At 35.6% G+C, this 27,888-nt stretch overlaps 1 protein-coding gene across 3 annotated transcripts in view; it reads left to right on the forward strand.

Moving 5' to 3' along the window:
• FSIP2 (fibrous sheath interacting protein 2) overlaps positions 1-27,888 on the forward strand; it is a 104,977-nt gene that overhangs the window by 44,373 nt on the left and 32,716 nt on the right. For 2 of the 3 annotated variants that reach the window (XM_040475590.1, XM_040475591.1), the window contains 3 exons: positions 3,515-12,464; positions 14,528-24,036; positions 26,699-27,193. In XM_040475590.1, the coding sequence (XP_040331524.1) occupies positions 3,515-12,464; positions 14,528-24,036; positions 26,699-27,193 (18,954 nt within the window). The remainder of the gene's footprint in view (positions 1-3,514; positions 12,465-14,527; positions 24,037-26,698; positions 27,194-27,888) is intronic. The other variant, XM_040475593.1, reaches the window with a different exon arrangement.

Here is a 27,888-nt window from a genome sequence, read left to right on the forward strand (position 1 = left end):
ATTATAGAAAGATATGGGTTTAGAGTCATTGTGATGTCTGTATGTTTTATGCTTGTAGTGATGTGTCTGGTAGTTTGTCTCACAGGGTCCCCCTTAGGATCTCTTGTAGGGCTGGTTTAGTGGTGACAAATTCCTTCAGTTTTTGTTTGTTTGGGAAGACCTTTATCTCTCCTTCTATTCTAAATGACAGGCTTGCTGGATAAAGGATTCTCGGCTGCATATTTTTTCTGTCTAGCAAACTGAAAATCTCGTGCCAACTCTTTCTGGCCTGCCAAGTTTCAAAAGAGAGATCAGTCACGAGTCTTATAGGTCTCCCTTTATATGTGAGGGCACGTTTACCCCTTGCTGCTTTCAGAATTTTCTCTTTATCCTTGTATTTTGCCAGTTTCACTATGATATGTCATGCAGAAGATCGATTCAAGTTACGTCTGAAGGGAGTTCTCTGTGCCTCTTGGATTTCAATGCCTTTTTCCTTCCCCACTTCAGGGAAGTTCTCAGCTATTATTTCTTCAAGTACCCCTTCAGCACCTTTCCCTCTCTCTTCCTCCTCTGGGATACCAATGATGCGTATATTATTTCTTTTTAGTGTATCACTTAGTTCTCTAATTTTCCCCTCATACTCCTGGATTTTTTTATCTCTCTTTTTCTCAGCTTCCTCTTTTTCCATAACTTTATCTTCTAGTTCACCTATTCTCTCCTCTGCCTCTTCAATCCGAGCTGTGGTGGTTTCCATTTTGTTATGCATTTCATTTAAAGCGTTTTTCAGCTCCTCGTGACTGTTCCTTAGTCCCTTGATCTCTGTAGCAAGAGATTCTCTGCTGTCAGCTATACTGTTTTCAAGCCCAGCGATTAATTTTATGACTATTATTCTAAATTCACTTTCTGTTATATTATTTAAATCCTTTTTGATCAGCTCATTAGCTGTTGTTATTTCCTGGAGATTCTTCTGAGGGGAATTCTTCTGCTTGGTCATTTTGGATAGTCCCTGGCGTGGTGAGGACCTGCAGGGCACTTCCCCTGTGCTGTGGTGTATAACTGGAGTTGGTGGGCGGAGCCGCAGTCAGACCTGATGTCTGCCCCCAGCCCACCGCTGGGGCCACAGTCAGACTGGTGCGTGCCTTCTCTTCCCCTCTCCTAGGGGCGGGATTCACTGTGGGGTGGGGTGGCCTGTCTGGGCTACTTGCACACTGCCAGGCTTGTGATGCTGGGGATCTGGCGTCTTAGCTGGGCTGGGTAGGCAAGGTGCACAGGGGCAGGAGGGGCAGGCTTAGCTTGCTTCTCCTTAGGTGATCCACTTCAGGAGGGGCCCTGTGGCAGCAGGAGGGAGTCAGATCCGCTGCCGGAGGTTTGGCTCCGCAGAAGCGCAGAGTTGGGTGTTTGCGCGGAGCGAGCAAGGTCCCTGGCAGGAACTGGTTCTCTTTGGGATTTTGGCTGGGGGATGGGCGGGGAAGATGGCGCTGGCGAGCGCCTTTGTTCCCCACCAAACTGAGCTCTGTCGTCCGGGGGCTCAGCAGCTTTCCTTCCCTTTGTCCCCCAGCCTTCCCGCTTTCTGAGCAGAGCTGTTAACTTATGACCTCCCAGCCGCTAAGTCGCGCTTGCTGTCGGAACACAGTCCGTCAGGCCCCTCCGCTTTTTGCAAGCCAGACTCGGGGGCTCTGCTTGGCCGGCGAGCAGCCCCTCCGCCCCGGCTCCCTCCCGCCAGTCCATGGAGCGCGCACCGCCTCGCCGCCCTTCCTACCCTCTTCCGTGGGCCTCTCGTCTGCGCTTGGCTCCAGCGACTCCGTTCTGCTAATCCTCTGGTGGTTTTCTGGGTTATTCAGGCCGGTGTAGGTGGAATCTAAGTGATCAGCAGGACGCGCGGTGAGCCCAGCGTCCTCCTACACCGCCATCTTCCTCTTCTCCCGAAAACTAGGTTTTAATTCCTATACTTCACTACTTAGAAAACTTTTGGAATATCTCTCTTTCATATATAAAATTTAGAAACTCTTTCTCACACCTAGCCTAAGAATAATAATGTAGATTTTTAAAAAGTTATTCCTGGTAATAAAGTTTGAATACAAAAGTAGTGTATATAGAATGTCTTAGTTTATTATGTATTGCAGTGGATTATAACAATTACTTTTTCTGTTAAAATTTATATTTTATTTTAAAAATGTTTGATTTAGGATGTCATTATATAAAACAAGTATTATACAATATATTCCTTCATCCAAAATATGTTTTCAAATCACTAGCTATTGTACAATACCTGAAAAAAATATATTGGCAGACTCATGAATTAGAATAAGATAGAATTGCTCTCCCTAGGGGGCCTCTAAATACTCTCCCAATATATCAGGAGAGAGTATGTTGTATAGATGTTAAATTTTCTTTGAATGTTGCCCTGAAATATGAATACTTCCATGCTAACTTAAGGTAATATGTTGGGTATCAGCAGCCTCTTCACAGGAATCATACTAGCCTTCCAGACTTTGAGGTCAATTACTTATGTTTATAGCCTTTATGTCTTAAGAGTAATAACAATTTAAAAGCAGATTACTCATTTATTATAGGCAAAAGAATTTTTGCAAGCTCAAATTTATTTTCAGGAAATAAGTCGTGGTTGATAGAATTCTACACATGCATTCTATTTCTGCTTTTGGTCCAGTGTAATCTGACACCACCATTAACTACTAAGAAAATGGTTATCCAAATCTGGTCCTTGGGTTTATATTTCTGGTTCAAAATGAGGAATTCAATTTCTCTACCCTTTTCCTCTCCTGACTCTTTCAGACCCCAGTCTAGTGGAGCCCTTTTTTTTTTCTATCTAATTTGTTCTTTCATTGCATCATCATTTCTCAGCCTTCCTACCTAAAATAAGTTTGCATTGATAGTCTTGTTCAATGCAAAGTGATTCAGTCTCCATAAGCATTTCCTTTTGTTGCTATCAAATAATTCTTAACGTTAGCTGCAGTCATTTCCATATATATATAAATCACAGATTCACCTCTGCAGCAGAGAATGGGAAGGAGAGATGGCTTATTTTCATCCTTACATCTTAGCTAGACAGACAGATGCCTCTGAAAGCACCCAAATGTTTTGACCACATGTTTTGAGAAATACTTTGTTGTAAATAATCTGGTATATTACTAAATAATATTTCTGGGTTGTAGACACTGTTTCTTCTTGCCAACGCTTGCAGAAGCATTGTTATGTAGCTAGACAGCAGTTTGGTGAGATTTTTTTTCTATTTCATCAAAAAGTCATTTATCTCAGCAATGAATGCTGGGAAAAAACAATAAAAAACTTCTGAGGGAATGTGAATCAAATGAAAACCTACAAAAAATATTTTACTACAGTACAGAATAAGTCGATTTGAAATTAATCTGAGATTCTAAATAAATTCATTATGTTCTCTTTATGATAGTATCCAGCTATGCACTGTTCTATATAAAAAATTAAATGTTACCCTCTTTCCCAGAATAGAATAAGTTATTAAATGATTTTCTCTTCATTCTTCTTGCCTCATTTCCAGGTAACTTCTGAAGAACTGAATAGTATAATTCAGAATGTAATGACCTGGGTTGTAGCTACAGTGACCAGTATATTATACCCAGCCATCACGAAATACGAAGAAAGGTTCCGGAATAAAGCATACCCAGGGTCTTCTGACTCCATCCTCTCTTCAGAGAGTTCAAGTTTCTGTAGCACATGCAGTGGAGAGCTTACATACAGAAGCTACACATCTGCTACTACTAAAACATTTCAGCAAGAGCCCTGTGCCTTTGAGGTTGACGTCTCAATAAGGCAACCAACCACACCTTTAAAACCACCTTCTGCTCACATCGAAAGAACATCTGTGGGAGAAACATGCCACGTGAAAGGGCCAGCTATAACATCAGAACTCAAATATGATAAAACCAGTATGGTATATGCAAATCCTAAGCTCAGAGCTTGTAAATCGGATAGCCACCTTTTAACATCATTTGAAACAGGCACAAAAAAATCTAAGGATGCTACTACTGAAACAGATGGCTTAGAGAGTCTACTTGTTCCTGATCAAAAAGCAAAAGCCATGGATGAAATGAAGAATTTGAAGAATGTTTTTGTTAACTTTAAATGCCACTTAAAAGGGGAAACTGAATTGATTTTGGAAAGCATTTTTCAAGAAATAATGTCTGATTTAACACAGGCCATTCCCTCTATTTCTTCTGTTACTGCTGAAGTTTTTGTGGACCAAAGTGAACCTGAAAAGGGAGACTTGCTTTACAATGTTGATATCTGCTCAACAGCCTCAGAGATAGTGGAGAATATGCTCGAGAAGCTACAGTCTGCAGTTGAGAAAAAATGTGTTGAGATATTTTCACAAGAAGATCTGTCAGTTGACATTAAGCCGGGCTTAATACCCAGTAGAGAATACCTCAGTCCATCAAATGGAAAACCTTTAAAAGCTTCACTGCCTTCTAATGTGGAACCCATGTGTGACATTGCAGAGGATATGGTACATGCCATTTTAGAAAAGCTGATGACTCTTGCATCTTGTAAGCGAAATGAACTCCCTCATCTTGAAGATGCAGTTGAACTTTCCGATCAGCAACCTGTGACAGACCCAACATACATGTCCCTCAAAAGAGCCGACAAAAAGAAATGTAGTCCTGAACCTGATGCTGCTAATTTAATTGTTAAAGATGAAATAAAAAGTTTAATGTCAAATATTTTTTCCCAATCCTCTTTGGTCGGCTATATAGAGGAAGCAATCAGCACTATACTAGGATACATACAATCTGAACTTAATGACGAGAGACTTATTGCATCTGAAGAAACAGTAATATTCCTTCAGCTTCTTGATGATATTTTCACTCAACTGCATCAGGAGCCAGGAAAAGGAGATGTTAAACAATGTAGACACTCTAGACTAAGAAGTCCTTCTGACGCTGAAGGAAAGTACAGACTTACTGGCACTAGATTATCAAATGGTCCTATGTCTAGAAGACCATTTCCACCTGTTAATGTTCCTGGCATGGTCCTTTATTCTGAAGATGATAATGAAGAAATAGACAGAATTGTGGAAAATGTGCTTGATTCATCTTTTAAAGATGAAAAGCCAAAATCTCGGGAACAAATTCCTGAGAATTGGTTTAAAAAAGGAAACACTTGCTTTGAATACAAAAGGAATAGCAAACCACTTAAAGGAGCTACTTCTCGAAGAAACAAAGTTGCATTTTGCGATGAGGGATTAAAGACTGGGCTACCATCTTTTAATAATAAAGAAATTGTAAAGGAAAAACCCTGTCTGAATAGAGACAGTTTGATTTTCAGCCAAGATGAAAAGCATCACATACAAAAGGCTTCAGAAAACATAGTTAAAAGTATTTTAACAGAAATGCTCAAGGACCTATCTTCTGATCACTTAGACAGTAAAAGTGGCAAAGCAGCTTCTTCTGTTCTTGTTTCAAAAAAATCTCAAGGACTGTCACATCAAGAATGGATGGACAAGATGTTCTCCATGTCAGAAATTGGTGCAGTGACTCAAGAAATAACAGATGCTGTGTTAAATATACTCCATAAGGCCTTAAGCTGCATTCCAAATACCACCGAAGGTTCCATTTCATCATCAGTTCAAACTTCTATAGATAGTTCTGATACTCCTCACATGGTCAAAGAAACACCAAATAAAAAGCCATTAAAAATATGGCTTGACAGTGAAAAGAAAGTGAAATATTTATGTTCATTCAGTGTAGATACTGTGAGGCCTTCTCTGTTAAAATCTGAAAAAAGTGAACCTCAACCCATAGATGACATTGCCGGTAATATCATTAATACAATTGTTAAAAAGCTGAAGTTATTCATTTGTCAGAAATTGCAGATGGTCTTCAAACCTTCAGTCGTGAGGCAATCTTCATTACAATCTCAACTTAGTACTTACACAACTAAAGTGGTAAACATTGTTTTACATGCTATCCAGAATGAACTAGAACTCAGTAACAGAACCCTAAATCATAGGGAAATAGACCCTGCCAAATTGCTTACAGGTAAAGGATTTTTTGCTGACACTGATAAATTAGAATCTCTTGTCTCAAATCTCAATGATGACCTTATGGAATCTCCGTTATTAACTTGCATTTGTGAAATGTTATCTAGTGGACATTCAGATCAAAGCAATATTTCACTCCCTTCAGACCAGCCAAAGCCTGCAACTTCCTATGGATCTGACGATGTTGATGAACAAGACATTTTGCCAAGTGGGCAGGATAAAAAATCTTTTCACAAATGTTTGGCTACCCCCTGTGCTCTCCATAGTGTTGTAAATGCAAAAGATCTCAAAGGCAATGCCAGATTGCGAGTGTTAGACAGTATTGGAGAAATACTATATGAAATGTTATGTAAGCTCATAGGAGCCCATCCTCACCATCAGCCACCTTGTGGTAGTAAACAAGGCAGAGAAGAGAATGAAAATCCTCAAATGGCTCCTGCATTGAAGTCTAATATTCAGATCATTTCCAAAACAATTTTGGAATACATCCTTGCAAAATTATGCAGTTTTGATACGGATACCAGTTTTGTAAGTTCTGGATTTAAAGCTGTCTCAGAGTCTCAATGTCTTGATATCGACAGCCTATCATTTGCTTCAATTATTAAGGAAATGGCCAAATGCACTGACATGATCTCCAGCATAGTTTCCAGGATGATTCAGGAGGGTAATAAAGAGGTGACAAAAAGCACAACAAAAACCATGGCTTCGGTGACTTCCAAAACAGGAAAAACAAAAGAAATGCATCCAAATGAACTGAAAAACGTAGCTTCAGATATTCTTAATATGGTTTTTGCTAAACTGGAAAGGTTTGCTAATGGAAATTTAGAAACTCTGGGTTGTGTTAATGATGGAAATGAAAAAAGCAATAAGATCGACTTGGAATGTGAAAGTCCCAGTATTTTCACAGACACACATGAAGAACTATTGCAGTCTGCTTTATACATGAATGCAAAAAAGATATCAAGTACTATTTTGAAAGCTATTCAAACAGAATTAAATATGAACTCATTAGATTTAAGGACAAGTGTAAATACCCTACCACCTGAGAAACAAGTGCTTAAGAATATAGTCAATTTAATTTTAGATACAGTGTCCTCAGATATGTTTAATGAAACTGAATCTGAAGAGGGAGTCACTAAAACTTATCAATACAGGCCAACCTATGGAAATTTTCTTCCTGGAGGTGCTGAATCAGATTCATTTCCTGAAGATGCCTCACATACAGAGAAAGAATTCACTGTGGAGAGAACATTATTAAGAGAAGAAACTAAATCAGATTCTCTTAAACAGTGGGTTCTAGAGAGAGCCTTAAGCAAAATTGAAGTGAAACTCAAAGAACCACAGAAATCTCCAGTCGTTCCCATTATAAGAAACATTTTGAATGAAATTTTCCACAGTGCGTTGGTCAATCAGTTAAACGTGCTTTCTCTATCCCACTCTCATTTAAGTGGCATCCCTCACAACACTGATGAGCCAATTCCTCAAACATCTGTTCAATTTATAGATAAAATAGATAAAATGATGGGTCCTTTAGTGTCTGAAGCAGATGTAATCATAGTGGCAGATGATGTTGTTAGAACTGTATTTCATAAGCTTTATGCAGCTGCCATGCCAGAAAGAAACACAGGTGAAAATAGGTATAAAACCATCACCTTTAGAGCAAATGTTTCTTTACATGAACACACCAATGGAGGGAAGTCTTCTGTTACTGTGCTAGACAAGAACCCTTGTACTCCTAAGTCCAGATTCAGTGTTGACAAACAGGCTAAAGTAAATGTAGTTGAAGATATTGTACAGGCAATATTAACAAATTTAGAAACTTTTGCTACTTCCAAAGTAAAATCTCTCTTTTGTCCCAAAATCAACTTCACAGTGCCAGTGACTTTGGATAAAAATGCATTAAGCAAAGCATTATCAGTCAAAGATTTGTATTCTGAAGACCAATTTTCCCCTTGCTCAGTGGATCGTATTACCTCAGAAAAGACCAACTCAGTGTGCCAACTCTCCTTAAATAAATTAAATACATATGCAACAGAAGTGGCTAAAAAAATTTTACAAGGAATCAAACATGGGTTAGATAAAGAAAGGGGAAGAAGTCCTTTCTTAACACATAACATTGTGGTTTCTGAAAATATTGCAAGTCAGATTGTTAACACGGTGTTAGATATTGTGTCATGTAAAGGAAAATGTGATGAAAACAATTCTGAGGAAGAGATTAATTCAGATCAACAAGAAGGTATTATTGAAAAGCTGTTTAATAAGACTGAATATAGAAAAGTACTTCAGTTTCAAATACAAGATACCATTGAAGGTATCTTATGTGATATTTGTGAAAAAACACTGTATCAGAATAATCTACCTTGTGCCACATCCACTCGGAAATGTAGCATAGCTAGAAAACATTCTGGAGCAAACTCTGAGATATTCACTGATGATGCAAATAAGATTATCCCAAAACTTTCAGTGCCTAAATCAGATGTCATTTTGATATCTAATGATATAGTGGATATTGTTCTTCATAATCTCAGTTCTATTGTCATGCTTAGCATAAATGCAAAGAATCTTACTTCTGCAAAATTGCCCCTGACTGTTTGTGACATATCTTCAAAAGTAGAGTGTCAACAGCCTCCTCTTATGGGGTCAAAAAGTGAAAGACAAACAGAGCATTGGCCATGCTCAAGAAATCTGGAATCAGCTTATGCTGATGATTGTCAGATAACAATAGAGAAAGAAGACAATAAATCTGCTCCTGACCCATGTGAGGAAAATGCCAACTTCATTACTAAAATTATTTTCAATAGGTTAGAAGCTTTTGCCACAGAAAGAATAGATTCACTAATTATTCTTGCTTTCCAGCCTAAAGAAGAGTCATTTGATAGCCTGGAACTGGAAAATTATAAACAAGATGATAGCATCTTTCATGAATCAAGCCAAGTGGAATCAAATGTCCTGAAAATATCCACTAAAACTATCTGCAGCCAAGAACTCACAGATTCCACTTTTGCAAGGTACAGAGAAAATCTTGAGTCCCCAATTCATCTATCACAAGCTACTCTTAAGGAATATGCTGATATCATTGCCAGTGCCACTTTGAAACTTATTAAAAATGACTTAGACTTAGAAATCCAAAAGATGTATCCATATCCAAACAACATTTTATTCCAAGAAAACATCATTGTGAGTGGAATTGTGAACAGTATCTTAGAGAGTTTATATGATAAAAGATCTGCAAAGGAAATTAGTGTTTACTCCAAAGACAATCCTCAATTATTTTCACAACTAACTGTATCAAATGAAATATTGCTAGGACAAAGAGAGCAAGAGAAAAATAAACTATCTCAGTTTTCAAAATATCCTTTAGAACAAAACCAAATGGCATTGGAAAAAGAAAGCCAGAATATTTTTTTGGAAGAAATATTTATGAGAAATGGAAAATCAAAACAAAAAGAAAAGGCTGCACTGCTCAGTGCAGTGGAAGAAGTGTTAACTACAGTTCATCAAAGAATAATGGAAATCATAGGCCATTTGCAGCCATTTAATGAAATCCCCCACTTTGTATCTAATTCTAAAATTAAAACGTCAGACATAACACAAAAAAACTTTCAATCACAGATTAACAGCATAACAAATAACATAGTCGAAAGTGTTTTGGGGAAAATGTACTCTATAGTTACATCATTAAATGAAAGTAACAAAAAAGAAGCATCTGACAACAATGATACCTTGTCTAAGAAAGCAGCATGCATCAAAGAAACTAAACAAGTAGGAAAAGGGTGTAATCCCACCAGATGTGTGATACCGCAGGTTTATCCTTATGCAGGCAGTCAAAATGTCTCTCTATTAGAAAACAATTGTTTTCAATATTCACCATTGCAAGTGGGGAAAGATTTAGTCCAAATAGTTCTTAATAAGATAATAAATTTTGCCTCAACTCATCTAGAAGAGACCTTGTCCCCTGAAAGTTGTTCTGATGAGTTGCAACCTCTAAAGCTACACAGTTCTAAAGTGGGCTCTAAGGGCAGCCCTAAACCAGATTTTAAAACAAGTTTAAAAGCAAAATCAAAAGTTACTCCTTTGCCTAAATTTAAAACAAAATCACACCTAGGACCTAGTGGTTCTAAGGTCAAGATCAAGACCAAGTTAGGTCCTAGAGAGAAGACTCCAAAAGGCAATCAGTCCAAGGCTACCACTGGGCTGCCACACACCCAATCAACAGGTGATGCCCAAAACTTACTGGAAATGAAACTGCCCACTTCAGAACTAAAAATGTATGCCAAAGATATAGTAAGTAATATCCTGGAAACAATTGTGAAAGAATTTGAAAAGATGAAGCAAACTAGAGCAATGATAAATGTTAAAGCTTTACCATTCGATCAAATCATGGCAGCAAATAAAATAGTTAACACAGTTTTGCAAGGATTACATGCTACAAGTAACCGCAATGTGGCTTCTCCAATCAAATGCTCACATGTGGATGATCTCAGACTTACACAGGGGAATTCAGATGCAGAGTATATTGCCAAACAACAAGCATGTTTTTACTGGGAAAATGTTTCTTCACAGCTAGAACAGATTTTTCCTAAAGAAGGTGTATTTAAAAAATTGTTTGACAAATGGCAAGCAGAATCAAATGATATGGAAAATGAAAAGTATACACTAATGACGATAGCTGAAAATGTGCTGACTGAAATCCCAATAAAAACAAAAGAATTAGAACATTCTCTTTCACTTTTAAATTTGCCACATCTTAAGGATTGCGAAAGCAGGTTCTATAATCATTTTAAAGGAACCTCTACTAGAGTTGAAGACACCAAAGCACAAATTAATATGTTTGGAAGGGAAATTATTGAAATGCTGTTTGAAAAATTACAGCTCTGTTTTTTGTCCCAGGTGCCCTCTCCAGGTAGGCAAGAAACTCTAGCAAGTAGAAAAGAACATATTAGTACTAAAAGTAAATATGATTTGCCAATCAAGGACATCCTCGGCAGTGTACCAATATCTAACACAAAGACAATAAACCAAATTTCTCTGGGATCTAGCAACCAAATTGTTCGAGAAATTATAGAAAGGGTTTTAAACATTTTAGAGTCATTTGTAGATTTGCAGTTTAAATATATCTCTAAATATGAGTTTTCGGAAATAGTGAAAATGCCTATAGAAAACTTTTTCCCTATCCAACAGAGGCTATTAAGCAAAAACATGCTGCCAAAATTACAACCATTGAAAAAGTTTTCTGATGAACCTAATTCAAATACTATTATTTCCAAGGAAAACATACAGAATACCCTTCTACAGGTTCACTCATTCCATTCAGAATTATTTACATATGCTGTTAATATTGTCAGTGACATGCTTGGTATAATTAAGAACAAGCTAGATAAAGAAATAAGCCAAGTGGAACCATCTTTAGTTAGTACATTGAAAGAGACTGTTATAGCAAGTGAGATCATTGGCACACTAATGGACCAGTGCACTCATATCAATAACCTTCCAAAGGAAAGTTTGTTCCAAGGAAAAGAAAATACCTATATTGTTAATCAAGTTGAATTGGCAACCGATATGAAAATGCCCATGTCAAAGTTAAAGGAAGTTACTTTGGGAAATAATCCTTCACAAATCAGTGTACCTAGTTTTGTGTGTTATCCAGAGGAAAATACGAAAAAAAGGCATAAGCCTTCATCGAACTTACCCTCATATGCCAGACCCTCTGTAGAAGGTACAATTAAAAGCTCAGAGCCAATGGAAATGCTTGATTCAGAAAATATAACATCATGCTCTAGAAACCCAGTACAAGACTACAGCCCGAGGGAATCGAACTTTGGCCTTTTTGACCAAACCATGAAAGGAATCAGCTCTCTCCCTGAAGGAAGTGTCTTACAAAAACTGTTTAATAAAGCAAATGATTCCACAGAAGCAGCATTAAAACAAGTCATGTCATTCATAGAAATAGGAAAAGGTGAAAATCCGAGAGTATTTCATTATGAAACTCTAAAACCAGTTGAGCCAAACCAAATTCACACAACTGTATCTCCACTCAAAATATGTTTAGCTGCAGAAAATATTGTCAGTACTGTGCTATCAAGCTATGGTTTTCCAAGTCAACCACGCATTAATGAAAACATGGAAACAATGAAACCATTTTTCATATCAAAGCAAAACTCTGTGTCCATAATATCCGGACAAAAGAATGAGGAAAAAAGTCTGCTTAGAATGTGTGATAAAAAAAACAGCTGTATACCTGAAGAAGAAAATAAAAAACCTAAAGCCAGTAGAGGAGATTTTTCTTTATTGCAAAAATGGGAAAGTAAGAGATACCCAAAGATAAAGACCCTGAAGGAAGTTAAAGTCATCACTTTTGCTGATCACGAGCTGGGTCCAAATGAAATTCATTTGGTAGCAAGACATATCACCACATCTGTGGTCACATATTTCAAGAACTTTGAAACTAGAGGTAAGCAAGAAACAACCTACTTTAAAAGTTGCTATAATTCAGAAAAAAATAGATATGTATAAAAGCTCTTCTATCCAAGAAGTTGCATTTATTGTTTTTCTAAAAATAGCCTTGGAGGTGGAGTATTTAATTACTTCTTAATATATCAGAATACACAAAAAAAAAAAAAAAAGAAAGAAAGAAAAAAAGTTTAACATACACCTGGCTTGAATCTGAACAAGTAAGTCTATTGCTGTTTTCCATATATGCAGATGAGAAAAAAAATGGGATTATTTTAAAGGAGGGGATTTGGGTTGATTATGAGATACAAGTTCCAAAGCGTTTTTAAAGTTGTTTTTTTTTTTCTGCATGACTTCTTTATACCCATACCAAATACACAGTTAATTGATTGAAGGTTAGCAATTTCTCTTTCCAAGGTGTACAGTTGAATTCTTTGCCATTATTAGTCATTACTTATAAGGACAGAGGTATTACCAATCTTGTTTTGTTTGTATTCCACTATTCTTACAATCCTTAAAGTCTAAACATATGTTCACAAAGTTATTTTCACTTCTTTTCTAAGAGGTTAAATCATATGTAATAGAAATTTTTGCATCTCAAAACCTATTGATTATTGGAAATTTCATAAAATTTAATATAATAATACTAAAATGTCCCTGAACTGGATCAATAATTGCAATAATTAGTTGCTGTAATATCAGTTCATATACATCACTTGCCAATCATTTTAATAGGAGAACACATACTACCAGTCCTACCCACCTGCATAGGGAGATCATTTCTCATCCTTAAAACTGAAATTCTTTTTTTTTAATTTTTTAAAAACATTTTTTACTTATTTTTGAGAGACAGAGAGTGCAAACAGGGGAGGGGCAGAGAAAAAGGGAGACACAGAATCCAAAGCAGGCTCCAGGTTCTGAGCTGTCAGCACTGAGCCCAACGTGGGGCTCAAACCCATGAACCATAAGATCATGACCTGAGCCAAAGTCGGTCACTTAACTGACAAAGCCACCCAGGTGCCCCAAAACTGGCATTCTTTCAAGATGGATAGTTGTGTGTCTGCAATTTCAAGCTCATAAACAGACTTTCTCCAAACATAGCCTAACTAAATTTAGAGACTAATAAAGGGGGAAAAAAAAAAAAGAGAAGATTCATGAATTCATCCCATTGGTATTTGTCCCTTTCTATCAAATCTATTCTCTATTTCCAGACATGTTCAAGGCCTTCCAGTGATTTTACTCCTGCTCCTTCTTCTCCTTAGAATACTCTTTTTCCTCATTCCCTTCATCTCAATATGACCAAATCCTGTCTAGCAGTCAAAGCCAGGCTTAAAGCTTCCATCTCCACAGAGTGTTGCCTGACTTTACATGCAGATATATAATAGATGATTACATTTGGAGGATATTTTGAGGAAATAATAGTGTGTTTTTCTGGCTGCCACTTCCAAGAAGCTGGCCATCCTAAGTAGGTATATGATTTTCAATAAATACTCTGTTGAATAGAAAAAAGAGTAGAGTTATGACAAATTATAATCCAGGGGTTACAGTTCTGCTGACATTGCAACCTATCCCCAGCCTTCCTAGCACATTTTCATTTCAATCAAGTCATTATTGCATCACATCCTAAAAGTAATGAATAGCCTAACATTAAATGTTTTCACTAAAAAAATTTAATTACATGAGCTCTCTAGAGATCACTGGAGACATGATAGATTATAACATTAAACTTGGAAATCATTTCTCTGTATGATTTGCAGCTTCTTAGAGCCCCTACCCATTTAAGCAAGACAGATATCAGCACTTGACTTGGAGACTTGAATTCTTTAGGATTATTTTCTCAATTTTTTGGCTAAAATTAAGATTCTACAGGTGAGGGAAAAAAAAGATTCTACATGTGGGAAATAAATATCTGAAAAAAAATCCAATATCTTTCTTGATTATGTTTTTCATTTTCTTTAGTGAGATATTCCATAGGTGAAATTTATATGTAAATAACTTCCAATATATTGAATTTTATATATTTCTCTTCATGTGTGCTAAAAATGATCAGGTTTTTTTTTTCAGCTTCCAGTGAGGAGAAATCTATTATTTCTACATTATCAAGGAAAAAATGTGAATCACAACAGCCTCTAAGAAGCATATACAATGATTCTTCACTTAATCAATTTTGTGAACATCTTACTGAGTCTGTCATTTGCCATTTAACTTCAAGCATTTCTGGTAACACCAAAGATAGTAGAGAAAAAGAGAAAGCATTGGAAAGCCAAAATGCAACATTTAACAAGATTATTTCAATTAATTCTCAAATGTTTGAGAGTAGGTCAATTTCTATTGGAGAACTTGCTTTAAGTATTTCCGAAATCATTACCGAAATCCTCTTTAACAGTAACATTATAGAGGTTGACATTGCACAACAAATGTGTCCTTTAAAAACAAAGTACATTTACTGCCCAGGAGTAGCTGCTGATGACTTTGATAATCTCTTTCAGGATCTTTTAACAGGAGTAATTCATGTAATGTCCAGAGAAACAGGAAAAAAACATCATCTTGAAAGCAATGGAAGAAAAAAATCATTTTCCGTGCTTAGAAAAAATAGTGTGCCCATTTGCAATGAAACAAATACCATGGAAAGACAGAAAGGATCCAGAAATTGTGAAGCATCTACTTACCAAATAGATCATCTCCTTCAAAAAAATAAATTAAATTATCTGGCATGTAAGTTAGACAATCTGGTTGGTAGTCTAAAAACTTGTGAATCCAAAGAAGTAGTCAATAAAGTTTTTAATATTGTTTTAGATTTATTTTCACCAGATGAATATCCAGGTGAGGCCATGAATTCTAATAAAAAAGCAGGAACATTTTTCTCATCCTCAAATGAGCAGCAAACTAATAGCATACTTGGAAATAACTTTGGCCTCACCCCCAAATCAGTTTTTCTTCTCAATGTCGTGTGTGAGAAACTTATCAGAACACTTTTGGAAAAATGCACAAGCACTGTTTTTCTTGATAATAGCCCTCTTTCTGATGAAATATCAGCGGAAGAGTGTAAACTTTTAAAAATACTGCAAAGTGTAGAAGACAAAGAATTTGATTATTGTAAGGGAGCAATGGACTGTGAACAATTTCAAGGAGATTATATGTCAGACTATTTGGAAAATCTGGCAGAAATGGATCAAGATTTATTATCATCAGACTCTATGCTTACTATTATTTCCCACAGCTTGGTTAAAGCATTGATGGACAAACTATGTCACAGTACACAACTCCCCCAAAGCCCACCTTTTGCAAACAAGCATTTGAGGCACACAGGAAGAGAAATACAGTCTAGTTTCATAAATGCACAAAGGCCAGAATTAACAGAATTAGGACAAGGTAAAGCCTTTTTAGGATTCATGAATTATGATGGTAATGCTTTGACAGGATCCCTGAATAATCTCAGAGGGTTTAGCCCCCAAAAGCAATCACCATTTGGCAAGAAATGTTCAGTAAATTCCACTTCTGTGTCCCCTCTCAAAAGACAGGGAACAAAGGATATGGATTCAATACCCATCCATAATAAGCTATATCCAGGCGATATAAATATCGGTGTGTATTCAGCCACATTTTTGGAGGAGATAATTTCGGAACTGTTTTTTAATCTCTCTACTTCACTGTGGGGAAAAAATGAAAACATCACCGAGGGCCGGCTCAATGAGATGAATACATTATTTGTCAATGGTGTAGTAAATAAGTTTAATAACGCACAAGTCACTGTCTTACGGGATGTTGAAGAAAGGCTGTGTTTTCCACCAATCCATAAAGAAACGATTAGTAGAATTGTTGACTCAGTTTATTATGATGTTTTACAGCAATATAAATTGAAAGTGACTTGTGATGATAATCTGGCATGTGACAATACCTCAATAGCAGAACAAATAACTAATAACATATTGTTAGAGATTTTAGACTACCAACTCCCATCTTGCTTCAGAGAAAAGCTCATACCAAATTCATATTACCCTCTCCAAGCTGAAATTATATTGCAGAAACTTCAAAATAACTTGAGAAAATTTACTTCCCAGTTCAGGTCTTCAACAGGCTACAGTACTATGTTGTCACATTCATTTTTAGAAGACATCATCAGAAGACTTTTATCTCAACTGATTCCTTCACCCAACAAGACCTCCCCTTTGGGAAACAAATATTTCATGAGTTCAGATTTCAATGAAATGTCTACCTGTATAATAAATAAGGTTATGTCAGCCATTTCAAAACATAAAATTTGGTTCACTATATATGATAATCAGTATCTATGTAGCGGAAAAAACCTCCAGAAGATGGTGGATACCGTTTATCACAATATTATGCAAATGTCTGATTCTCTTGTTTCAATACAGAAAAGTATAGCCAGCCGAAGCCCAATTATTATTGACCGAATAGCCAGTTTTATTATCCAAGAGATTATTGAAAATCATCTTCAGCCATTTTTGTGTGGAGAAGGTTTACCTCGTCCAAAGACTCCATCGGATGCCGTATCAAATATGGTTAAACAGGTTCTCAATGAAGTTATAGAGTCACAGAGACCCCACATGCCATCACCCTCAGGTATTTATCCTGATACATTTGTAGGGGCAATTGTTGCCAGACTTTTATCAAAGATTTTCAGTCCAAAGCATAACACTAAAATTGAACTAGAAAATATGACCCAAAAAATAGTAAACTCAATAAATAACCATTTTAACAAAGCTAAAATTCACATTCTATATGATGGCAAAGAACAGTCTTACACCTCTGCAGATACAGATATTGTGGATAAACTTGTCACCTCGATTTATAGAAATGTTTTAAAACAGCATGGGTTAGACCCTGAGGTTGATAAAGAGTCTGAAGACAGTGATATTTTTGTGGAAAATATTACAAAGTTAATTGTAGCAGCTATTTCAGATTACCTTCTTCATCCTCTATTTTCTGGGGATGTGTCATCATATTCCTCTTCTATTTCAATGGCTGAGAATATTGTTCAGGACACTCTTGGTAACATCAGTAAATCTACCAAGACAAGTCAGAATTTATCTCCATATAACACCTTGCTGCCATACACGTTTTTGGAAGACATGGTAAGAGTACTATTATCTAGAATCTTTCCTCCTGCATCTAGCATTGTTCCAGATAGAGAAAGCCCAAAAGACAGATTAAGAATGAATTTCAACGAAATTGCTTCAGAGATAATCAGTGATATTAGGATGAAAATTTCCCAACATGAAATTCGGTTTTCAAAAAATGAAGAAGAAACCAAGTTTGTTTATTCTGAAGATGACGTTCAGCATCTCGTGGACTCAGTATTCAAAAATATTTTGCAAAACTCTGAGTCTCAAGAATTAGTTGAGCAAAATATCACAAGCAGTAATGATGTTCTTATTGATAGAATAGCAGGTTTTATCATTAAACATATCTGTCAACAACATCTTCAGCCATTTGTGAATGGAAAGTTATTACCTTCTTCATCATATAAATATTTTGATGATGAGAGAAAACAGTGGTTTTATGCCAGTGTTTATTCCTCAACTTTCTTGGAAGATGTAGTCTCTGGGGTTTTAAGCAAAATATTCCACAGGGTGTTAGGCATTGTACAAACAACATCAGTAAGGGATTCAGAAGATGAACTGTTTGATAAAGCTGAAAAACTCATCCATTTGATAGCAGAGGAATTCTCAAAAGTGGAAGTTAGCATTCTAGAGAATGCTGAGGAACAACTGTGTTTGCCTCCAGTGGAGAGAGATGCAGTCAAGAACATTATTGATATGGCATACAGCAAACTTCTTCAAGAATATGAAATGAAAATAATGTCTCCTAAAGATTTTCTAAATGACACAAAAACATTGGCTGCAAGGATAACTAAAATAATCCTTGCTGAAACTTTTGATTTCCAAATTCATCCACACCTCATAGGAAAGATTCCTTTTAAGTCACACTCCAAACTCAATACTAATGTTTTAATAAAAAGACTTCAGTGTAACATTACCAAATCAAAATTTCAAAGGCAGGCATCAACAATATATACTACCATGTTATCACATACTCATTTGGAAAAAATTGTCACTCAGCTTATATCTCAGATGACTCCATTGGCCTCCATGACAGAACACCCAGATACTTCTCAATCAGACTTAAATAATACAGTCACAAAACTGATAAATGAAATTATGTCAATAATTTCAAAACATGCAATATGTATTATTAAACATGGGAATGAAAAACAAAGTATGATTTCAGAAAAAGATATCCAGTCTATGGTTGATTCCATTTATGCTGATCTTTCATGTTCAAATCTATACCAATCCCTTACAAGAGATAAAAAAGGTATAAGTAATATAGCTGTTTCAAAAATAGCAAGTTTTATAATAAAAGAAATCTTTAACCACCATCTTCAGTCATTTTCATCTGAAGATAAAACTCTTGTTTCAGCTGCAGTTGATCAAACATATAAACAGAAAGCAATAGATCCTAAAAAGAGAGAGTTATCTTTCATTGTGAACTCGGCTGTGTTTTGGGAGGAGGTAATTTCTGAGCTTTTATGTAAACTCCTTTATGCATTCTCACACAATTTCTTGGCTGCTGAAAACCCAGATACAGTAAAAGCCAAAATTACTGGTATTGTTACAACATTAGTAAATTCGATTGTTCTGGAGTTTACCACATCAGAGATTTTAGTTGCAGGTAACTTTGATGATGACATGTGTTTTTCAGAAGGATATAAAGAAATTGTTAAAAACACAGTCAACCTAATTTATGAAAAAATTTTAGATGATTATAAATCTCTGATGCAAGTATACAGGGCTGTACAAAGTGACACTATTTGTTTTGGGAGAAAAATATATCATTTGCTATTGGAGGAAATTTATGAATATCAGGTGCAGTCATTAGTTTCAGGAGAATTAGTGTCTTCTTCCTATTCTTCCCCTCAAGCTGATAATATCATCAGAAATGTGCTCAATGTCATCACAAAGGATAGCCATACCTTGCCATCATGTATTACTGTGTTGCCTCGTTCTCTTTTGGAAGGTATGATTTACAAGCTGCTAGTGCATATCTTCCCTTCAGCTGACACTGAAAGTGAACTAAAAGAGGAAGAAGTTACATCCGATTGTGAGTTTGTAGATGCAACTTCGAAACTGACAGATGAAATTATCAAAGAAATTTCTGAACATGAGATTCGCCTTGCCACAGCAGAGGAGAATGCAGAAAGTATGCAATTAGAAGTGATTGAGAGTTTGGTTGACTCTATATGTAATAATATTTTGAAGAAATCTGAATTTCAAGCTGAAGTACAGAAAGGTACAGACAAAAAAGGAGGCTCATTCCTCAGTAAAATAGCTGGATTCATCATGAAAGAAATCGTGGATCATCATCTGCATCCATTTTTACATGGTGAAGAACCATCTTCCAGTGACTTCTCTGATTATGAGCATGTGTCTGTACTTAGTAAACCTGATAAAGAAAAGACACAGCCTGCTCTTTATTCAGCTACATTTTTGGAAGATGTAATCGTTGAGCTTGTTCATAAATTTTATTCTCTTCCAAGTATTACTAAAGATTCTAAGAAAAAAGAAATGGTAGAGCCAGACTTTGTGGGCTTAGCTATAAAATTTGCAAACTCTCTGATAGGAGAATTTAGGAAAAGTGAAATTAAAGTTCTACCAAATGCTGAAGAAACGCTTTCTTTTCCACCAATTCATAAAGAAACAGTTGACAAAATATCCAATTTTGTGTATGATCAGTTCATAGGAAAGTATGGACCTAGTGATATTCAGAAGGTTGATAAAAGTAACATTGTTATAGAAATGATTGCCACTTTAGCTCAGAAGGCAATCTCTGCTTTTAAGATTCAACCACTTTTTTCAGGAGACTGGTCTTCCACCTTCTTTTCATTTCTAAATCCAGATAACATCACCCAAAGGGTTCAGCATTTACCGCAGCAAACCTCTACACAGATAAACAAATGCTTAAAAGGGAATGAACTTGCTTTACCAAAACATTCATATAAACACAGTTTTTCAACCATAAACGAGAAAAACGTGCTGGACACTTTGGAAATAGACAGAGGTACAATAAGTAGAAAGACAAGACTCAAAACTGAAGAGACCTCAATGAAAAAAGGTGACATCCAAGATCCAATAGATCCCTCTGCAACTAGAATTATGAAAAGCAACATAGTTAACCTGTTATCAGGGTCAGCTGAAAGTGTGGCAAACAAAAAGAAAGAGACAGAAAATAAAATGGAAACTTCCATTAAAAAACATGAGAATTTATCAAGAGTTACTTTTCCAACCACCAGTGTGAAAAGTAAAGTTATGCAGGAGCCAGATTTAAAGATAACTCTAAAAAACAATCACATTGAGAAGAAAAACATACCAGTTTCAAAATATAAGAAGAGACAATATAATAATATAAATGTACAATTTCCTACTGATGATACAGAATATAAGGAGGAAGTACTTGGACCAAAATTTGAAATAAACATTGAAAAGAAGATTGACTATACAAGAGAAAATACACTTAAAAAAGAAGACACGCCCTTTCAGTTATCTTTGACATCTGAAGCAAGAAATACAGAGACCACAGCAGAGAATTTTTTGAAAAGAGTTACCCAAAAGCCAAATAATGAGGAGGGAAAAGACTCTCCGTCTCAAACAGATATAAGTGAGAAACAATACTCAGATTATGAGTATGTTCAAAATGTCACTGAAAACATTTATGACAATATCTTAGAAATACGTAATTCTCCAGAATCAGCAAATTATTCAAAACCCCGCAGTCTCCCAAATGATACAACATTGCTTGCAATTCAAGAAGTTGGTGAAGATTTTACACAGTCTGTTTCAACAAAGGATTCATCCCTCTCAATTAACAAAAATCTCCCTGTCAAAGAGAAAGAGAGAAATAAAGAAAGAGAGGGAGAGGAAGAAAGAGAGAAAGAGAAAGAGAGAGAGAGGGGGAAAAAAACAGAAAAAGTGAAAAGTAAGGAGATTAAAAATGAACCCAGTAAATCAGACAGTCCTCACTACCCACCAAAAACTAAACCCGGAATTGCTCCTGCTAAATTTTTAGAAGATGTTATCACTGAAATGGTTAACAAATTGATCTTTTCTTCCTCATCAGAAACACAAACATGTGATAGACGTCAAAATGTAAGAGATGATGAAAATCAATCTGATTATGACACAGCTGTGAAACTTATGCACTCACTGTTAAAGGAATTTTCAGATGCTCAAATTAAGGTATTTAGGCCACATAAGGGAAATCAGTTTTTTCCACCTGTAGATAAAGTGTCATCAGTTCCTAAAGCACTTCTTTGGCATAAAGAATCAACTACAGATGAAACACCATCCAACATTAAGAAAATAACTGTGGATAGAATGCCACATATGCATAAAGTGACTAGAAAACCCTCATCAAATAAGATATCTTTAGATAAAATACAAGCAATTGATAAAACATTGGTTGACAAAGTTGTTCATTCTTCTGTATGCAATATTTTGAAGGAATATGGATCTCAGGATTCCATTTGTAAAAATATAAAGAGTAACGGGGAAAATTTAGCAAGAAGACTAGCCAGTACAGTGATAAATGAAATTTTTCAACATCAACTTGATTTCATATTTTGTGATGAAGTTCCAGCTTCAGCATGTTTGCCTCTGGAATCTAAAGATGTTAAAAACATCCGAAAGGTGGCACAAACAGCCAGCAAAGAATGTCAAACATTATCACCATATACCATCCTGCTGCCTCACAAATTTTTGGAAAATGTGATTTTTGCTCTTTTATCCAAAATTTTCTTAACAGAATCCAACACGGAAGTAGAAACATCTGAGTACAGTTGGTTCACAGAATTGGACTTCCTTCAAATGAATTTATTAAATACAGTTACAACAGCAATCTCCAATGATAAAGATATGACTATACAATATGTGGAATGCTTGCATCCCAATGATGATGAAATTATTCAATTAGTGATGCATTCTATTTATAATAACCTCTTATCACAGTTTGGATCACAAGAGATTATACAAAACTGTGTAGCCAGTGGATGCAGAATCCTTTCAGAAACCATAGTTGACTTAGTTATGCGAGAAGTGGCTGGCAATCAATTGCAAAACTATTTTTCTGGAGAGCTAACTCCACATCAGTGTGCAGAAGTTGACAATGTTGTTGAAAATATTCTTAAAGATGTTATCCAAACTGCTGATGCTCCCCAGCCTCAACCATCACATGTTCATATACTGCCTTATAACATGATAGAAGAAACTGCTGTAAAATTTTTATCAAAGCTTTTATCTGTGTTTCCAAAAGTGGATAAGGAAAGAACCAAATCTCTAGAAACTGACATGCAAAAAATAAGCTCAAAAATAATAAATTCAATACAAGAATTTATCTCCAAAAGTAAGATTAAACTTGCACCGCCAGCCAAGGAATTGCCTACTGTACCTTTAGCCAACAATGAAACTATTGAAAAGGTAGTTAATTCTGTTTACACCAGTGTTTTAAAGCACTCTGGCTCACACACTTCTATATTTAAGGATTTAATGGGTAAAAGCAATGTCCTCTCTGATGTAATAGGTTTTTTAATGGTGAAGGAAATTTCCAACTCTGAATTTCAACCTCAAGTAGAGGACAAAGCATCAAGTTCAGAATTAGTTCTGGAAGCTGTCAAAATTATGGAAAAAGTGGTCAAAATTGTTGATGAATTTAAGTCCCAGGAAAAGTCTTCATCCAAAAAAGAGTCTATGTTAGATGCCAGGTTTTTAGAGGAAGCACTGGCCTTGTTCTTGGCTAAAATAGTAAGGTTGCCAAGTGCCTCAAGCAAAGATGCAAAAAATTTATCAAAGCCTGAGTTAAATAAAATTGCATCTCAACTGACAAAATCAGTGACAGCTGAAATTTCCCAAAGTAACATTAATCTTGTTGCTGCTGATCCTGAAGGACACTTTTTAAATCCAGAAAGCATAGAAATGATTTCTCAGGTTATTGATTCTGTATACAGTAAAGTACTGCAACAATCTGGAACCCATAAAGAACTCTATGATGATATAAAAGGTACAAACACTGTTTTCTCTAAAAACGTGGCTGGTTTAATTATTAATGGAGTTTCACAGTTTCCATTAGATACAGTTAGCACAAAGAATTCAAATGCTAATCTCTCTGGAAATCTAGATGTTAATAAAATTATTCAAAAGGCACAAGAGCATGTGGCTATTGATACACTCCCTGAGTTAGAGGAAGAAGAGCCAGATCAAGATTCAAATGAAGAGAATTTTCCAATTAAAATAGTTCCACACGTTGGGAGTAAAGCAATCAAAATAGATCCAGAAATTATCTCAGAACACTTAGCAGTACTTTCTGTAAAAACCCAACCTCTTGAGAAACTCAAGATGGAGTGTTTGAGAAAAACTGGACATAGCATAACAGAACTGAGAAAAGCATCAATAAGTGGGAGAAGCTACTCCTTACCAGACACATCTAATGTAGAAAATATACAGAGAGAAAGACGTATCTCATTGAATCAGGTGGGACGACTGGATGTAAAACCCTTCGAGGTAAGTGCAAAAGCAATAGCAAAACCATAAGTGAATAGTGATTGTCCTGTGATTTCCTTCCTCCAACAGGTATATGGGAATGCACTTTTTGTTGTTATTCCATGCCCAACAGGAAAACTGGTTGCACAGTTTCCTTCCTTTAGTCACATGATTTACAGAGACTTGCCACGTCAGTTCAGTGGATCACTCTAAAAGTCTCAGGCTAGTTTTCCTAAGGAAATCAGTTTAAACTGGCATTTTTAAAGAACAGAAATACAGGGAAATGCCCTTAACAGTAAAATAAGGATGACTGAAATTATAATCTTCATTTGCAGATTCAGAGGAAACACAGTCTCCTATAGTTCCTGTTATTTTTTGTGGATATCTACATTCTTTATTGTGGATAGCTAAAGCAGTTTTTAAAGGCCAGTTAAAGAATATCAGGATATATGAGGTTTCAAAAACTACCTAAAATAGTTTTAATTTCTCAAACTTACGACTCTACAACAGTGGTACTCTTTACTTTTAGCAACGTTCACTAACAAACATTACATTACAAATGCTAGGTTATACTTGTTTGTTATCATTTTATTTTAATTAGCCTTCCTCGATTTTTTCTATATCCTCTATAAGTGCCCAGTTTCCTCTTCTGTCCATATTTGAGACCCAGTTGCCCTAATGCTGCCATTTTGGTAAATTGGACCTAGTTCTGCCCTAAATTAGCTACACACTAGGGAATCAAACATATTATTTGATTATGTGATTAAATATATTATTTGATTAAAGTCCTAAGGACTTTAAAATGTCAAAATGATGTCCTTGTTACATGGAAACTATAGCACTGAGGACAAAGGAATTGTCTGGCGTATAGAGTTACACTGATCTACACGTTTTGATTTTTGTCAATCCCTTAAATTGATGGTGTTCACTCATCAGAAGACTGGGTATGCTTAGGGATATAATCTGTGGCCTGGAAAATGAGCAAAGTTTGATAGAACCCTTCTCCCTGGAGCATAAACTTGAGGTGAATGTTTTGCCAGTACTATCTTGTAAGGCACTGAATTCCATCTTAGGGTTGGTAAGTATGTTAATTAGTGCTTTATATTTTCATACTCAAATACTGAGATCACCATGGGCTGAGGCACTAATTTAATCTCCTTTGCCCTAAATTTTCTGGACCAGATGACAGTTCCTTCCAGCTCTAAGATTTACTCTTCCATATGTGTTCTCATCACTGTATTAGCATATTGCTTAGCAGTCTTCATTTATATATAAGTAATCACTTGGGGTAAGATTTGTATGAACAGACTGTAAACTAACATTATTCAAAATCTGTTTTTAATTATCTGTAGAATTGTCTGTCACAAATCTTACTCTTAGTTAATGCCTCTCTTTACTTAAGTCATTTATAGACCACACACAGTGGGAAAGAGAATATTTAAGCCAAAAAAATTACCCCTGTCCTTTTAAGGGGAAGAAAAGCCATCCTAAAAAAAAATTTTTTAAAGCAGATACATAGAACTTTATCAAGACATATTATTTGCACGAATCTGGGTTCCAATACTATATATCTTTAGCATAGGGACAGAAAAGAGACAAAAGAACAATAGATTAGTTCAAAGAATCTAAACATTTGTTGGCTCCATGTCAGTACTTTGTTTTCTGTTTTGAATACTATAAATTCCCAACACACTAGGAATATACATATCAAACTATATATAATAACAAATTCCAAAGCCATATGGAATTATTTTTGATTTCTAAACCACTAGTTCCCTCTATTAACAAAGAAAATCAAAATTGATTGTGTTTTATCTTCTTAAAAAGCTGTTTCTATATTTTGTTTCCACAGAAGATATTTTTTAGGGCATCATCTGAAAAACTGGATCACAGTGTTACAAAGGGATGTTGAAGTCTAAGATTACTAACTCAGTTCGGAGGTTCTGTGGCATCATCAAAGGCTACAGAAATTAGAGAAATTCTGTTATTTAATTATCATTGTCTTTGATCTGTCCTTAAACATTGAAAATGGAAAGTTTTCCATTGACTTGACTTGGGAGGCTAAGAAAAACATTAAGAGTTATGTTGTGAAGATTCTTTTGGAAAATATAACTAAGATCAGGAGTGGAAGAACAGGGATGGAGGAGTCAAAGACCTTCACAAGTTTGGTTATTCATCGTTTTAAAAAGCCAATATCAGACAATACCGTGCTTTTTTATTACAAATATGTACATTTAGATTCTCTATGACTGCCTATGTAGAATTTTAGAAAAGTGGATTATAGTGTCTACTTCTGTCCCCAAACTTTCAAAGTCAATGAAAAAACAAAAAGTAAATTATGATGCAACAAAATATAAAATTTAAGCTAAATAAATAAATAAATAGAAGGAAAGAAAGAAAAAGAAAAAGACTAGAAGGAAACCTATGTTAGACATTCCTCTATACTTGGGAGTAAATTCTGGCAGATTAATATGATCTCTGGAATATTAAAAAAAATGCTAGATACTGACAAATATTTTTTATAACTTTCATTTGTTTCTTCTTTATACAAGTAGTGGCATTGAAAGATAATACTACTTAAATTGAAACTATAAATCATATTAAAATAGCTATATTACAATAGAACCACAGAAAGAGTGAATGAAGCATTGGTTTTTAATATTCATTGTACCTTCAATTCCAGGCTGTTTGCAGAAATTCATTTCAGAATATAAGAAAGCCTGATATCACCAAGGTAGAGCTTTTAAAGGATGTTCAGACCAAAAAAGATCTTATCATTCGGTTAGTAGCTCATGATATTGATCAAGAAGATTCAGAAAGTATCATAGAAAAGGGACTAATGTCTGAAGATGAAGTTGTTTTAAGAGAGGTTGCAAAAGAAGAATACTTCAGAGAGCAATTTGAAGACCAAGTGAAAGAAGCCATGAAGCCAGTAGGAAGCAAAGTTGTTTCTCCCAAGCCAACACTAAGCACAAACACCCTGAAGAATTCTTTTTCTTTAAGAAAATGTTGTCAGTCCACATCCAGTGCAAATATTGAAAGTACTGAAGGAACCTCAAATCATATAATAGAACTTAAGGGGAGAAAAGTTAAAAGAACCATTGCTGAGTTTGACATGGCCACGTGCTCAACAGCCGTGACTGAAACAGACTCTTGGAAGAAAAAGCCACAGAGTAAGGTGAATGAGAAACATAACTGTCAGTGACCAGATATCTATGCAAAGAATAGAGATCTTCAGATATTCTGTCCATGAATGTATCTTAATTAGGCAGTAAAGAATACTTACATGGTTCCAGTCTCTTCCCAAGCCTGGTATTAATTACAGTATAACAGAATTATTAATAGATGAAACCATGAAACTCAACTGAGGGAAAGCAGATAATTGAAAGAGACCTAGATTAGTTAGAAGCCCAAGGAGAACAGAAAATGAAAACCACTGAAAAGAAATGAAAGCTACTTATTTAAATATATCATTTAATCGATTCCAGTCCTTTTTGTTATTTTGGCTGGTAAATAACAGCCAAAATTGAACATTTTGTGTAAGAAGACTTACACAAGTAGGATAGGACTAGATTGGGTCAACATAGGAGGAAGTGAAAAAAAGATCCATACAAATTCAAGTTGTCTGGGTTTGATTCCTGACTCTCCTTTAATAGCTATGTTTCCTTTGGGCAAGCTACATAGCCAACTTTTTTCTTAAAAGTTACTTAGCCAACATGCCCAAAATGAACAGGCTAATCAAAATATTTTAAGTATCATCCTTGTAATCAGCCCATAAACTCCACCATTATCGTGGGGCATAGCTCTTGTCCCTGGAATCATAACTCTGAAATGACAGCCTCAACTTCAGTGATCATATGTCCAATATGTCCA

The sequence above is a fragment of the Herpailurus yagouaroundi genome, unplaced genomic scaffold (genome assembly GCF_014898765.1).
Source record: "Herpailurus yagouaroundi ecotype Mexico unplaced genomic scaffold, PumYag 140, whole genome shotgun sequence".
NCBI classification, from domain to species: domain Eukaryota; kingdom Metazoa; phylum Chordata; class Mammalia; order Carnivora; family Felidae; genus Herpailurus; species Herpailurus yagouaroundi.